Genomic DNA, 16,466 nt, shown 5'->3' with positions numbered 1-16,466 from the left:
GATAGTAAGGTGTCCGTCGTCCGTCCGTCTGTCTAGCTGTCCGTCTGTCTGTAAACAATTTTTCAAAATGCTACTCCTCCTACAGTTTTGGTCTGATTTTAATATAATTTGGCACACAAGTATACTACACTAAGATACATAAAATAGTGCATTGGATTTTGATTTCCTTGAACGGTGTTGCCATGGTTACCAAAAATAGAATTTTCTGTGAAATTCCTTTAAAATGCTACTCCTCCTACAGTTTTGATCTGATTTCAATATAACTTGGCACACAAGTAGACTACACTAAGATACATGAAATAGTGCATCGGTTTTTGATTTCGATGAACGGTGTTGCCATGGTTACTAAAAATAGAATTTTCTGTGTAATTCCTTTAAAACGCTACTTCTTCTACAGTTTTGGTCTGATTTCAGTATAACTTGGCACACAAGTAGACTACACTAAGATACCTAAAATAATGCATCGGATTTTGATTTCGATGAACTGTGTTGCCATGGTTACTAAAAATAGAATTTTCTGTGAAATACCTTTAAAACACTACTCCCTCTACAGTTTTGGTCTGATTTCAATATAACTTGGCACACAAGTAGACTACACTAAGATACATAAAATAGTGCATTCGATTTTGATTTTGATGAATTGTGTTGCCATGGTTACTAAAAATAGAATTTTCTGTGAAATACCTTTAAAAACGCTACTCCCTCTACAATTTTGGTCTGATTTCAATATAACTTGGCACACAAGTAGACTACACTAAGATACATACAAGAGGCCCAAGGGCCTTGAATCGCTCTTCTGATAAATTGTACAACCTATCACTTGTATTTGAATCCTCTAACCCTAAGTATCCTAAAACCTAAGCTGCATCATCTGATAAAAAGTTTGATGATTCTTAGCCAATTAGGACTAGGATATTTTAATAAAGCTATAAAAAAAAAAAACATGAGTAGGTCATGGTGACCAACTTTAAGACTGAAGTTTTCTGAGGACTCAAGATACATAATAGACAAACTAAGATTGAAGATTCTAAGCCAATATGTATTTGAGATATTCAAAAGTAGGTCACCTTGACCTACTTTTTGGTCTACACTCTTGGAAAACCCAAGATACATTAACTGACAAAGTTTGATGATTCTAAGCCAATAAGTACCGGAGATATTCAAAAGTATGTCACCGTCACCTACTTTTTAGTCGACATTCTCTGAAAACCCAAGAGGCATAAACTAACAAAGTTTGATGATTCTAAGCCAATAAGTACCGGAGATACTTAAATATAGCCATAAAATGTCAAAAGTAGGTCATCGTGACCTACTTTTTGGTCAACATTCTCCGAAAACCCAAGATGCATACACTGACAAAGTTTGATGATTTTAAGCCGATAAGTACTGGAGATAGTAAATATAGCTATTAAATGTCAAAAGTAGGTCATCGTGACCTACATTTTGGTTGACATTTATCAGAGGCCTCAGATGCATCTGCTAACCAAGTTTGATAATTCTAAGCCAATTACCTGATATTCAAAAGTAGGTCACTGTGACCTACTTTTTGGTCGACATTCTCTGAAAACCCAAGAGGCATAAACTAACAAAGTTTGATGATTCTAAGCCGATAAGTACCAGAAATACATAAATATAGCCATTTAATGTCAAAAGTAGGTCACCGTGACCTACTTTTTGGTCGACATTCAAAACCCAAGATGCATCAACTGACAAAGTTTAATGATTCTAAGCTGAAAAGTACTGGAGATACATAAATATAGCAATAAAATATTGAAAGTAGGTCACCGTGACCTAATTTTTGGTCATCACTCTCCGAAAACCCAAGATGCATCAACTCACAAAGTTTGATGATTCTAAGCCAAGAAATACCTAAGATACTGAAATATAGCCATAAAATGTCGAAAGTAGGTCACATTTTTCAGAGTCCCAAGATGCATCAGCTGACCAAGTTTGATGATCATTGGTCTGAAGGTAATCAAAATATGCCTTTTAAACAATTTGAAAACAAATGCCTGCAAAATTCTAAAAGTAGGTCACAGTGACCTACTTTTACTTAAATATGTTTTAAGGTCCCAAGATGCAGCAACTTACAAGATTTGATGATTCTAACCCTCTCAGTGTCTGAAATAATGGGATGAAATGTTTTAAAAAGGATAAGTCATAAAGTTCAAAAAGTAGGTCACAGTGACCTACTTTTACTTAAATATGTTTTAAGGTCCCAAGATGCAGCAACTTACAAGATTTGATGATTCTAACCCTCTCAGTGTCTGAAATAATGGGATGAAATGTTTTAAACAGGATAAGTCATAAAGTTCAAAAAGTAGGTCACGGTGACCTACTTTTAAGTTACGTTGTTCAAGGACCCAAGATGCATCAACTGACAAAGTTTGATGATCATAGGCCTTAAAGTGTCCTAAATATGCCTTCAAATCAATTTGTAAACAAATGCCCGCAAAATTAAAAAAGTAGGTCACCGTGACCTACTTTTGAGTTAACATGATGTGAAGTCCTAAGATGCATCTACTTACAAGATTTGATGATCCTAGTCCTTATAGTAAGTAAAATATAGACATTTTCATTAATTGTAAATTTAGGTCAACTTTGAAGTGTGAGACCACGCCCTTTGCCCCAGGGTCATGCCTTGAACAATTTTTAATCTTCAACATATCCTGATCATTGTATGTAAGTTTGGTGAAAATCTGCCTGGTGGTTCTGGAGAAGAAGATTTTTTTGCAACCAGTACTTTTGGTTTTGTTTTCCTGATTATCTCCCCTTGTTTTAGGGTCCCAACCCTTATTTTAGTATAAATGGTAGCCCTTGGGCCAAGGATACCCTGTGACAAATTTGACACTGATTGGCCAAGGGGTTCTTGAGTTATGGCCCATATTCTAAAAAGTTAACGCACACCGCACGACGCACACCACACAAATGGCCATAGCATTAGCTCTTTGAGCCTTTGGCTCAGAAGAGCTAAAAATAGTGCATTCAATTTTGATTTCAATGAATGGTGTTGCCATGGTTACTAAAAATAGAATTTTCTGTGAAATTCCTTAAAAATGCTACTCCTTTTACAGTTTTGGTCTGATTTCAATATAACTTGGCACACAAGTAGACTACACTAAGATACATAAATAGTGCATTGGATTTTGATTTCGATGTACAGTGTTACCATTGTTACTAAAAATAGAAATTTCTGTGAAATTCCTTTAACATGATACTCCCTCTACAGTTTTGGTCTGATGGCAATGGCTTCTTTTCTCATCCTTTGTTATAAGTACAAACCAGTAGAGCTACAGTCTCGACAGAGACTTCTGGTTTCTCTACTTAATCAGTTGTTGCAATAGGGTTACAAGGAACAACAATTTTGAATGATCTCTCCTTGAAAGAGGGCGTGATCTTCATTCGAACAAAATTGAATCACCTCCACCCAAAGATGCTTTTTGGCAAGTTGGTCAAAGTTGGCCCAGTGGTTTTGGAGAAGAAGATGAAAATGAATGAAAGTTTATGATGACAGATTTCAATAAGAAAAGCTCTGACACTTAAGCCTCCAGCTCTTACAAACTAAAAATTAAATGAGGAATTAATAAGAATTGTTCATGTTTTGATACATGTATCATAACAAAATATACAATATATACCGGTACTAGATTAGTGTACCAAGTGAAGTGAACTTACAAGAAATACCCTTTGCAATCAAAACAAGGATTAAGAGTAAAAAGAAGGCTTTATCCAAATGAAACCGATTGTCCCAAAATATGGTCAGTTGATGGATTATTTGCACATCTGCAACAGAGAAGAAATAAGATGTTTTTAGCTCACCTGAGCCGAAGGCTCAAGTGAGCTTTTCTAATTCACATTATGTCTGTCCTTCTGTCTAGCTCTCTGTCCGTCTGTAAACTTTTCACATTTTCGACTTCTTCTCAAGAACCACTGGGCCAATTTTAACCAAACTTGGAACAAAGCATCCTTGGGTGAAGGGGAGTTTAAATTGTAAAAATTAAGGGCCAAGTCCCTTCACAGGGTGGGGCCACAATAGGGAATCAAAGTTTAACATAGAAAATATAGGAACAATCTTTAAAAATCTTCTTCTCAAGAACCACTGGGCCAGAAAAGCTGAAACTTATGTGGAAGCATCACAGGGTAGTGTAGATTCTAAATTGTTCAAATCATGACCCGTGGGGGTAGGGCAGGGCCACTAGGGAATCAAAGTTTTACAAAGAATTTAAAAGGAAAAATCTTTGTCAATAAATGAATTGAACTGAATTGAAGAATCTACTTCTCAAGAACCACTGGACCAGAAAAGCTGAAACTTATGTGAAAACATCCTGGGATAATGTAGATTTTAAATTGTCCAAATCATGACCTGTGGGGTAGGGTGGGGTCACAATATGTATTACTTGGGGTAAATCTGGTAAAGAACAGCATGGTCAAAGCTACTCAGGTGAGCGTTGTGGCCCATGTGCCTCTTGTTAAAACAGATGCTTCCCCTTCCTCTTCCCATGGCAGCTTAAAACCATGTTTTTCAAATGCAGCTTTCTAGCTACAATGTAGGTCAGCTCCAAAGTAAGTAAGCCAAAAATCTTGTTACCAAAAGAAAGTCCTTGTCACAACGAATAAACATGAAAAAATTTTCAAGGTCAAAGTTAGTCTAACAAAAGTAGCTAGGTCAATCTGAAGTCAAGAAGTCAAGAATATTTTTATGGTAATGAAAAAGTCACAAAGAATTCAATTAAGAAAATGAAATCCTTGGCACTAAACATCAAAAGAATCTTTGGTGAGGAGGGCATAATAAAAAACAAGATACTTGGGAGTTCTGAGTTTTTATTCACACAAAAATGGCACAATAATTAATAACCAAAATATCACAAATATATTTATAGTGTCAAAACCATTAGATTATTAAATTTAAAGAAAAACAAAAATACATCCATTACCTTTAAAAAGTTAGAATACACAGTCTGTTAAACACACAAAATAATCTCATCATGATATATTCATTTGGGTGAAAATATTTACATTTACTGTAGATTGGCAAATATTCACGATGGTTTTAATTTCGCTATGTTCGCGATTTATCATTTTTCCGCGAAATTAAACCCATCGTGAATGCTATCATTACTTTTCAAAGATGTTTAAATGCTTTAAAGAGACTTAAAATAATTTCTTCCAGCGTGAAATTAAAACAATCGCGATTGATACTTTTAGAGATATCGTGAAATTTTAACTTCGTGGAATTAAAACGATTTACAGTACTTCAGATAAGTAAATCTATTAAATATATTTTATATTTATTTTTCAGGTTTCCTCTGCTTAAAAAAAAGCACTTAATGTATAAATTATGTGCATATGTAAATAATTTATTCTTTTAAAAAAAATCACAATTACAAGCATTTAAAAAGATAGGTACATGTATAAACTAATAAGATAATTGTACTTCAATGCACCGGACTAGGACAAATGTAAAAAAAATATGACCTTCCATCTCTATATAATATTAAGCATTGTATAAGAATGTATACTAGTATAACAAGCACTATTTTTTCTTCTTAAAATAAATAAATCTTTGGAAATATTTAATTAATATTTTTTTTTTAATAAATAAAAAAATTAAATTAATAAAATGTGAAAATAAAATTTTGTTTAAATACTGACTTCCTTGGATTTGATAAATGCCCTTTTCATAAAAATGAAATGACTATATTTGATCGCAAATGCACATATTTTTAGATTAGCAATATAAATCTTTCTACTCATGTACCCGGTATATTATATGACTAAATGCATGCAAACAGAAAATTACCCCGAGATTCCTATTTTCAGTATAAATGTATAACTTCTTAACTATCGGTAATAACAATACCTTTGTGTCTCACAAGACCAGAACAAAATAAATTCTTTAAAATTTGCAGTCTATACATTTAAACAATATACTCCAAATGTACAATTCAGACACTGACATCACAACATGAAATATTAGACCTCTGCTTATATAAAATAAAGAAATTTATCAAGAATACTTTGATTTGTTATGATTCCCCCTTTTGAGATACCATTACTTCGATTTATTATTAGCTCCCTTTTGAGATCAACTGAATGTTTGCTGCAGTATGGATTTGGCCTCAGCTTGATGAATCAGACCTATACCAGTGGCGGGGGTCCCCAGGTGATCACGACCAGCATACCTCAACTACAAAAAATATGTACATTTACAACATAAATATCAAACACAATGCAAGAACATGCTAAATTTCATAATTTTCAAATGGCTGCAAACTTGCAATAAAAATCACCACAAAAAATATATATATAGTGGTTAATTCATTAATAAATGGGGGGAAAAGGTGTTAGATTTACTAGGTATAAATAAATTCAACTGTTTATTGCCCTGAAGAAACATTAAATAAAACATTCTTGTGGCAAATCATTTTATGCCTTTCTTAATAATTTACCTTCTTTCCTAAAACATTTTCAAATCTAGGTGACACAAAACTCCAGGCTCCCATGTTTCTGTGTTCTTCCTGACTCCACACAAAGTCTACAAAAACCGATATATAAATAATTACCAGTACTTAATGTCTTTTAGTTATGTACAATATTCAAGTACATGTAACTGTAAACCAACTTTGTTCACATTGCATTGGATCTATATTTGTGGGTTTTTGAGACCTTATTCAACTTACAAACATTTCCTGGCACACACCATTTACACAAATTTAATTGTGAAAATAAATAGTGATACTGTATGCTGCATTATTCTGCTTCTGATAAAAATTGTGAAATTTCATTGGTAGAGAAAAATACTGTATCAATCAATACTATGCTGTCTACCCACATCATATTGCTAATGTGCCCCCTCCACATGACCTACCCACCACACATCACATCAAATCCCCTCCGCGTGCCATACAGCACAGATAAGTTGTTTTCATTTGAACACGCAAAAGCCTAATAACTGACGTCATATGAACAAAAAATGACGTCACAATGTAAACAATTGTTACAGAACAATTTGTTACCTCAGAGAAAAAGAACTTTATTAAAAAATCTTTGACAGGATAAATTTGTTATGTAGCCACTTAGAGGGGTAATATGGAAATATGTGAGGTCCTTGAAAAAAAATACATATTTTTGTATTATCCCTCAGTCTACATACTAGTAACTAATAATGTTTTAACTGGATAGCTATATTTATCATAATATTGTACATAAAAATTATAATGATTTCTTCTTATCTTATTTACCTCCATTTTATGGAGATTAATATTTGCTGGTGAATTTCAAGAATGAAAGGTCTCAAATACACATAGTAAACAAAAGAAAGCAGTAGCTTCAGATATTTTTTTTTTACCTGTGGCATTAGAAAATTTATTCAGCTCTTCTTGTACTTCTGAAGCCGGGAATGGACACAAGCTCTTGAAAGAGAAATCCCAGAATATTAATCATACATGTATTTATAATGTGCTGTCGGAGCATTTTTAAGGGACAAAATGATTTTTCATTTCGTCAAATAAATTCTCTCAAAGAATAAGTTTTTTGCATACACAGCTTTAAATACCAATCAGCTGCATTTTTAAGAAATCTATTTTTTTAAAAAAATTATGATTATTAAGCTCTGTTTGCAGTTCATCAACACTTTAAGAAATGATTTCATTTTACCCACATAAAGGATTTAACAGAAAAAAAAACACGCAATCTGGATATTTTATCATAAAATTGACAATTCATTTCCAAGAAAATTCTCAGAATAATTGGTTTGCAGTCTCATAGACATCCATTTAAAAAATGAATATCATTATTTTAATAATAATCACATTCTTATTCAGTATTTAATACATGTATAATTATTTACAATATGTACCTCCAAACGAATCACAGCAACATTTTGAAGTTTGAGATTTTCCCTCTCCTTTACTAGTGTGTAGTAGTGTTTGCCAGAGCAGAAAATAACTTTGGAGACATTCTTCGCAGACACATCAGGGTCGCCAAATACTGGGAGGAAGGTGGTTCCAGGGGCCATTTCATCAAGAGTAGAGGTGGCCTCTGGCAGACGCAGTAAGATTTTTGGAGCCACCACTACTAAGGGCTTCCTAAAGTTACGTACCATCTAAAAGTGTTAGAATAATTTGTGATTCAATCATCTCCAAGAACTCAGCACAGGTGAAAAAACTACAGGAAAATATTATCTTGTGTTCTGAATTGTTTTGGTTGTCCATTTATTATGGACTGATTTTTATCAGTACAGAGTACCACAGCACCTGTTTCCTGAGGAGGTGGAAGTATTGTGCGGGGGTGGTGGGGTTCACGACCTGCAAGTTAATGTTGTCTCCGTCCACTTTGACCTCACTGCTGTCACACATCTACAACAGATACATGTCAAGGTCATTTATGAATACCACCTGACCAATACTGCATGGTCAATGTAAAGTCTGATGAAGAAAATAGATTGTAATCCTAATTTGTTAAAATCCCAACCTGTAGGAACCTTTCTATCCTACAGGATGAGTGTTCTGGTCCTGCTCCATCCATTCCATGAGGTAATAGCATCACTAGTCCTGTCTGCAGCAGCCATTTCACTGAAAGACCAAAAGTATGTATGCTAGGAGCTATATCATTGTTATCCATAACCAATCATTAGATAAAATTTAGTGAAACAGGGACTTCATAATATGAGTATAAAATTCCCAGTGCAAAACAAAGAAAAATAGAGTTCTTGAAACAGTGAAATAAACAGCTACATATTAGATAAAATTTTCAATTTTTTAATGCTCTGTTCAATGAAAATTTCAATTCTTCAAAGCAAAATCTGCTAATATGACTGTCTGTCAGTAATCTACTTACATTCTCCGCTGGCAATGTAGGTATCTATGATGATTTGTGCTCCAATGAAGAAATCCCCAAACTGGGCCTCCCAGATAATCAGGTTGTTAGGGTTATCTATACTCATCCCGTACTCAAAGCCCAGGACCGCCTCCTCAGATAGGGCACTGTTAGCCAGCTGGAAAAGTACCATGTACAACATGTTTATAATTTATAACAATACAGTAAGACATGCTTATTGCTTGCTAAAAATAAACCGATTCTTACAGTGCAGTGATTTTCATTTCCCATGGTATGTGAACGTAACAGATATAAGACGTTATATTCATGAAGAAACAAAATCAACTGTTCCTGGAATGTTAAAGCATGTTTTACTGTATCAGCCAAATATTAAATGGATGGTGTTATAGATAAGGTAACATTCACCATATAAACCAGACACTTAAGCTTCATTGCTATAGAACCCTTTTTTGATCTCCTGATGTTATATCTGGTAAGTCCCCCCTCCAAAGTCATAACCCTTTCTATTTTACCTCCAGGAAGCCTGTCTGACCCTCCTTGATGTGGTTTAGGGGGATGTGGATCTCATCCGTCTCCTGGTCCACCAGCATACCGTGTCTGTGACTGAAGGTTCCCCTCCCAACATCCTGTCCACTCACTCGAACATTATAACCTACAAAAAAAAACCACCCTCATGAAGGTATCCAAAATCAAGTCATTTTTTGCCCCACCTAGGATTTATCTTTGCTTAAGAAAGTGTTTGAATAACTTATTTTAAAATTCTTCAATTGATTTATTCTTCCCCATACAGGAATACACAGTAAAAGATTTTCCTGAACATACATGTACATGTTTCATGTGATTGTCATTGTGTATGTAAATTTGACACAGATTTGTGCATTTTTAGCACCTGCACTGTCATAAATGAATTTTTAAAACATTTTAGTTTAGGTTATGTGAAGCTTACCCTGGTAGAGCAGTGAACCAAAAGCCAGAGCCTCTGCTGTGGCCCAGTCCAGCCCCCGTCCCTCCTTCATCCTCTCCAGACGACGGTCCACATGGGCCTTCTGTACATTGGGGTGGATTTTCTACAATATCAAATAGACGTGTCTAATTTTCATCTTGAGCATAAAGCCTTTTCCTTTACTTATAAAACATCAAAAAGGGAAGAATTCTGTTTTAGTGAAAATTTCATCCATTTTTGAAGCTTTCCTAATTTAATTTTGCTATGGCTGCATCAATAATAAAATGAAAACCCTCTGAATTAGAATTTGCTAAAAGACTGAAAGATGCTGCCAACAATATGGAATAAATAATACAAGAAGACCATAATTCTTCAAATACATACATGTAAACCCTAAGCCAAAATTTTCACCAATACTATCACACAATCTCATGTACACTCACCAGATCAGAGCAGGTTACAGACTTCTGTCCTATGTATTTCAGTAGATCTACAGAGACCCCTGTGTCCCAGTGTGTTATCATGTCTCCTGGCTGTACCAGCTCACTCCACTGACTCTGGAGGTCAAATCTCTACAAAACAGATAGCAATTAGAGTAAATGATGTCAAATTTCTACAAAACAGATGCTTATTAAAGTAACTGACAATGTTAATCCTACATTTTCATTCCTTACATCAGTAGTACTGTTTTAATTAAATATATTGTAACTGTTATTGAGCACTTTTTTCAAAATTTCAAGAACCAATTCTGTAAAGTCACTATAATTACAATTCTTTAAACCTTTAGATCTTTCTGGCCCAATAAATAAAATATTTTACTTGAGGTGTATATGATTCCACTTGAGACATATGGTCAGATAGTGTAGCATTCCAAGTCTTGACAGATTCATTTAATGTCTCCTGCTCACACAGTCCCTGGGACTAGAATATAAAAATGATGGAGAAAAAGATCATAAATAAGTGGCACAGTTCTTGATTTATTACGTCTTTATTGCTAGTTTGAATGTAACTGTTGTGAACGTATACTGTATTTTCCCTAACAAAACTCATCGATCTACATAAAATAGTCGTCACAGGTATGAAGGATTTTTATTGAACACTTAAAATCCTTTCAGAAAATTCTTTAGAAAAATGCATGAATCCAATCTGTTTGTAAGCATACTAACGATACAATAATTACATAGAGATAGGACAAGGACTCTTTATATGTATTTAGCTAGAACCAGTAATATGACGACATACCACAAGAAGGTTAGCATACTGGTTGGGAATACTGTCCCTCCCTCTCACCGCTTTATACATGGTCGGCTGGGTAAAGGAGGGGTCGTCTAGTTCATTGTGGCCATGTTTGCGGAAGCAGATGAAATCAATGATGACATCTTTGTTGAACTTTTTCCTGTAGTCCATGGCTATAGAAGTCACTCGTAAAACTTCCTACAATATAAAACAGATACGGTATGTTAAAACCTCTATAGAGTAACTAGACCATAGTAAGAAAATGAAACAAGAAATTTAATTTGTGAATGTTGAAAATCTGTTGAAAATCGCTCAGATTAAGATTTCACTTGTTTGAAAAACAATGCAAAATTTTTATTGCATTTTTTTTAGCTTCATGAAGTGAATGAAAATTTCAGAATTCAAAAAAGTAATATTTTTGGTGCTACAATATTAAATTTTTGTGAATAAAGTTAATGTTTATCATCAATTTTTTTTTGGATCCATGTTCAGTGGTATTCTGTTTTAATTAAAGATATGTATCGGTAAATCATTTCAAAAGGGTAAATATTTTTAATATACTGCCTTAGCCTTTCTTATCTTTCTTACAATACCTCTGGGTAGTCTGCATTTACATGTAGAACAGGATAGGCATTTATTTTGGCCAGACAGCTACTGTATCTAGAGGACCTGCGTAAAATAATCACACAGAGGATGAAATGCACTGCGGTAGCAAAATAAAAAGACTTTTTCAAATATTTGATAATTAAGATAAAACTCTGCCAAATGCAGGACATTTTAAAAGATATTTAACTTCTTAAAGTTTAAAAGTTATTTAGTGTTTGACCGCTGACCTGCCTCTGGAAGCCTCCGTTGTGAAGCCCACCTGGTTGTTAACAATTAAGTGTATACTGCCACCGACATTGAAGTGTGGACACTCAGCAATACTGAATGTTTCTGCTACTATACCCTTTGAAATACAATAAAAACATTCATACATTACACACATATATTAGGAATTACAACCTTCATTTTGTGCATGATAATGAGGAAAAAGTAAACTTATTCCTTTATATGTCACTGAAAATGTGTTAACAGTAAATCTTTACAAAAGGTGAGCTACTATGGAATATGGTAACTTCAGAATGCATCATCATAAACAAATAAAAAATCCAAAGACATAAAAGAAAGTGTGACCCTTTCATCTCCTTAAACAACTGAGACGATATTCCTACCTGAGCAGAAAAAGAAGCATCACCGTGCACTTGCACACACAATACTTTCTCCTCTGTGGGATCAGGGCTGTATTCACCACACTGTAAATTCTGTTGCTTAGATCGGGCCTTCCCAACAGCTACTGGGTTGTTAGCCTGCAAAAGAGTACTGGTCAATTAAACAAATGTAAAGGGAGAAAAAATATAGCGGAGAGTGATTCGAACTTTTTTCCAGTTGCTCCACCAACTGAGATATCTGGCCACCGGAGGTCAAATGGCTGACTGCCCATTGTGTTTAAAGGTCTTTGGTCCTCCAAAGACCCCAACCCAGGCTCATCCCTGGCAGGTCTTTCACCTTTCAATTCCAGGGCATGGCATGGCACCAAATGTAACGGGAGAGGAGAAAATGCAGCGGACCAGACCGGGATTCGAACCTGGGCCCCATGAAACTCCGGTCAAGTGCTCTTGAGTTATCTGGCCACCGGCGGTCGAACTCGGCTGACTGCCACATTCCTCCCTCCTTAAAGGTCTTTGCTCCTCCAAAGACCCCAACCCAGGCTCATCCCTGGCAGGTCTTTCACCTTTCAATTCCAGGGCATGGCACGGCACCAAATGTAATGGGAGAGGAGAAAATGCAGCGGACCAGACTGGGATTCGAAACCCAGGCCCCCTGAAACTCCGGTCAGGTGCTCCACCAACTGAGCTATCTGGCCACCGGCGATTGAACCCGGCTGACCGCCACACAAATATGACAGAAATTATATGAGGAAAAGATCTGACTTTTTGCCATTTTTTAATTAATGTTGATGATAGTGTTAATGGCTGATATGGCTTGTGTTTAATCTTTCATAGCCATAACAATATCCCACTTTAAACATGTGATGGATGAGTGGTATTTCAAAAGAATGGCCATAGAATAGAAACCAGACATGTAAATAATGGTAGAATCACTCACCTCTAAATGTGAGGGATTGGGAATCAGGCTAACATGAACATCTTTGTCAGCGTAGTTTAAATCAACAGAGGTGTCTGAAATGTGACATAAATAACTAAATGCCTTACCATCAACCAGTAATTCTACCTATTTGATAATATATAGCATTGGCTTCAATAATGATTATTTTATACTTCCTGAGTAAGAACTTACAAAGATGTGATAAAACATCCCCACTTCCTGAGACATTGGGTGGAAACTCTGCTAGACCCTTCATCTAGAATAAACAAGTACAGTGGTGTGTTAAAAACTAGAAAAGCTTTAACACTAAAATTATTCATAACTGAGCCAACATTCAGATTTCTTAATCAAAATAGTTTATACAATGACAAACTTTAAACAAACTTTAAAACTAGCTGGCTTAAAATAGTATCTTAGATTCTATAATAAATATTAATTCTCAAATAGAAAAAAAAAAAACTGGTAGTGAGAAAGCCTACTTACCTTTCTGAACATGATAACTGGAGGAAACTTTAACATACAGGTGAGAAAATTTAATCGTCCCCTGTGTGGCATACATATAACCACATCTGTGATACTGTCTGTTAAATAAAAATCCCTTACGAGTGTGCATATGTACATAAAGGGCCAAGATTTCTTTTAAAAGTTTTTCACAGACAATAAATCCTTGAAATTTAGAATCCTTGGAATTAAGAATCTCAACCAATTATCAATTGTATATTAATTTTAAAAAATCTCAAATGAATGTTAATGTCAAACAAAAAAAAAGAACTTCCTTATGAAAATAATTCATAATTAAGGATAACATTCTTTGCATCGTTCTTTGACATGGTAAATAAATTGAAATTAGTAAGCTGAAACAGAATAAATTGAAATTAGTAAGCTGAAACAGAATAAAGACTTACTTTGTGAACACTTGTTGAAGATTTCTTCAAAAATGGCCATCATGCTTTCACCTCCCTCTCCTCCATAACGTTTTACATTTACAAACTTGCTGGCCAAGAAGTGATCAAATGCCTGGAAATATATACCGGTGAGTATATTCTTGTATTTGAAGGTTTGATGTGTCAATCAGGATAAATCTCTATCAAAACATACAATACCTCTTGAATGATATGAATTTTATCAATAATATTATAAACTTTCAAAATATTGGTATTTCACTGAGAATATATACACTTTGTTAAAGAATGATACTAAAATTACAAGAAAATTCCTTTTAAAGAACACTTTTCATACATGTATGGCCAAACTTTGTCATCTCTAACTTAATGAAGCTGAAAAATAGCTTCTTGAATGTCCAAGTATTTGAGATATCATCATATGACTCGAAGAACAAGGGGTTGGGACTTCCAGAACACTAATTAAGATATATCCATGGTATTTGAAATATCAGTGTTCAAAATAACAGAGTTCAACTTTATATACTCCTACATTTATTTCTTACCTGACAACGCAGCATTAAATCTGCCAACTCTTTCTTTGTCTGGGCTGTAAACTCTATCTCCCCTCGTGTCTCAAAAGCTTTAGCTAACCATTCTTTCTCCTCAGCTTCCTGTCAACAAGAAATGAATCATTTTATCAATGAGTAATGTGAACCTCTACAACCTTGAATATGGTTAGCTTAAGATATTGAAGTAGAAAATTAATCAATTAATCAAGGTCAGGACTGTCAATTCATTAAAAAACATCCTGGGTATTTGACAAACTAGTACTAATGCTTTACAGAAGTTAAACCAATTACCACAGTAGTAGTTTATGTGCAATGAAGACTTTGTACTCTGGAAAAACATATATATGTACAAGCTAGTGCAAAGAGAACTAATCATTCATATATAAAAAATAGATAAATTAATAGATAAAAAAGCAATTTGTCATTTTGAACAACAAAAATTTATTGCTATATTACACTTATTCTTAATTGGTTGTTACCAGTATTTAGTTGTATTTTGGAATATTGGTAGTACATGTAAAAGGAAATTTCCCAGACATTTGCACAGAATGAGGATGTTTTTCCTGATAACTTTTTTTCTTGCACTCTTTATCAAAATTATTCAAAGACATCAAACCATATGCTAGATAATGACACAGAAGTAAGCATCATCTATATAAATTTACCTCTAAATGTTGAAACTCAATGGCAGCAGGACCACAGTAAACTGACTCAAGATTTTTTACAAGTTCTTCAATTGTCATATTTGGTCCATTAAAAATTCCCTCTGTTTGAATGGTTTGATTACTGTCAGTGGAAATTCCGTAGAGTCTAGCATCCAGTTCTTGGACATTTCTGGAAAATATTTGCAGATAGTTATAAATTCAACAACAGTACTTTTGTGTGTAGATATGTACAGGTTATATATTTAACTTTGTTTGTGGCAATGAAATGTGCCCCTTTAAAAATTACGGAATTGAATTTTATGCTAACTCAGTTTCTGCCAGCTGTAGGGGATCTAAGGTGGCTTTCCTGTGTCCGAAAGTCCTGTAGGCTTCCACCAGTCTGTACACATTACTCTGTTGTATCCTGTTTTGTATTGTAGCATCATCTACAGAATGGTAGGGAGATATATATTGAATACAAATAGGTTTTAATAACAGGAAAATCAGTTTTATAAAACTAAAAAAGAAATCCACATTCTGTTTTCAGTGAACAGAATACTAGCGGTTATTATTTATACAATACTGTCCTTTTTAGAGTTAATGTTACACTGGGCATGGTAAAAACCTTAAATTCGTAAGTTTTTGTCATCAAGGCCATTTTTGTGAAAGACACACCTCCATTTTGACCAATGAAATGCACGCAAATTTATAGAACATTTCCGATGCTGCCTTACCGATTTTTGTCTCTGCTTTAGTTCTTGGATGATGTCCATATACACCACATTTCGTGTGATAAGCATTCAGTGGTGTCACGGAATCCACAAAAAGCTGCAAGTGCCGAGGGTGCAATAACTTTAACCTCGACAACATTGTTGTTGATCACCATACCTCTTTTACCTCCAGGAAAAAGAGAGTTCCTGTCAAAACAGCTTGTGGCGGTAAAATTTGATTAGACTAAAACTTGATATATTTTCTTTTAAGTTTTTGTATAAAATGATACAAAGATATTTGACTTCTCAATATTTTACTTATTTTACTGAATACAATACAGTTACTGGGTCATGTACCTGTTTTTAACCCATCTTATTATCATATGCATCACCAATCAAAGTTATTCCCCTTTGCAGTCTCTTTTTCGCTTGAAATTCCATGTTTCTGTGTTTTGAAATGTCCGTATGCGTCATTCCTTATTGAACAGACAAAA

General features: G+C 34.4%; 1 protein-coding gene across 2 annotated transcripts; it reads right to left on the bottom strand.

The window, feature by feature from the left end:
- Nucleotides 1–5,917: 5,917 nt before the first annotated feature.
- On the bottom strand, nucleotides 5,918–16,461 carry LOC134265021 (2-oxoadipate dehydrogenase complex component E1-like). Of its 2 annotated transcripts, none has more exons than XM_062747264.1 (24): nucleotides 16,330–16,461; nucleotides 15,997–16,159; nucleotides 15,591–15,708; nucleotides 15,284–15,452; nucleotides 14,613–14,720; nucleotides 14,071–14,182; nucleotides 13,649–13,746; nucleotides 13,358–13,421; nucleotides 13,166–13,239; nucleotides 12,232–12,366; nucleotides 11,851–11,966; nucleotides 11,611–11,686; nucleotides 11,024–11,215; nucleotides 10,601–10,702; nucleotides 10,225–10,353; nucleotides 9,785–9,905; nucleotides 9,351–9,490; nucleotides 8,839–8,995; nucleotides 8,473–8,573; nucleotides 8,256–8,357; nucleotides 7,859–8,104; nucleotides 7,349–7,412; nucleotides 6,450–6,535; nucleotides 5,918–6,187 (listed from the first exon to the last, which is right to left on the bottom strand). In XM_062747264.1, the coding sequence occupies exons 2-24, from the start codon at nucleotides 16,130–16,132 to the stop codon at nucleotides 6,086–6,088; spliced, it is 2,748 nt and encodes a 915-aa protein (XP_062603248.1). In that variant the 5' UTR covers nucleotides 16,133–16,159; nucleotides 16,330–16,461; the 3' UTR covers nucleotides 5,918–6,085. The 2 variants fall into 2 exon arrangements, with proteins under 2 accessions (XP_062603248.1, XP_062603247.1); XM_062747263.1 differs by having other exon boundaries at nucleotides 15,997–16,179; nucleotides 16,330–16,451.
- Between the last annotated feature and the right edge of the window lie 5 nt (nucleotides 16,462–16,466).

This window comes from Saccostrea cucullata, unplaced genomic scaffold, assembly GCF_032062105.1.
Source record: "Saccostrea cucullata isolate Sc308-1 unplaced genomic scaffold, CSIRO_AGI_Scuc_v1 ctg357, whole genome shotgun sequence".
NCBI lineage: Eukaryota > Metazoa > Mollusca > Bivalvia > Ostreida > Ostreidae > Saccostrea > Saccostrea cuccullata.
This window is presented reverse-complemented; position numbering and strand designations above follow the sequence as displayed.

Coding starts and splice junctions, on each gene's coding strand:
- LOC134265021 (XM_062747264.1), bottom strand. CDS start 16,132: ATGTTGTCGAGGTTAAAGTTATTGCACCCTCGGCACTTGCAGCTTTTT. Junction 10,703..11,023: donor AGTATGCTAACCTTCTTGTG/GTATGTCGTCAT, acceptor TTTATATTCTAG/TCCCAGGGACTGTGTGAGCA. Junction 7,413..7,858: donor TTGCTGTGATTCGTTTGGAG/GTACATATTGTA, acceptor TTCTCTTTCAAG/AGCTTGTGTCCATTCCCGGC.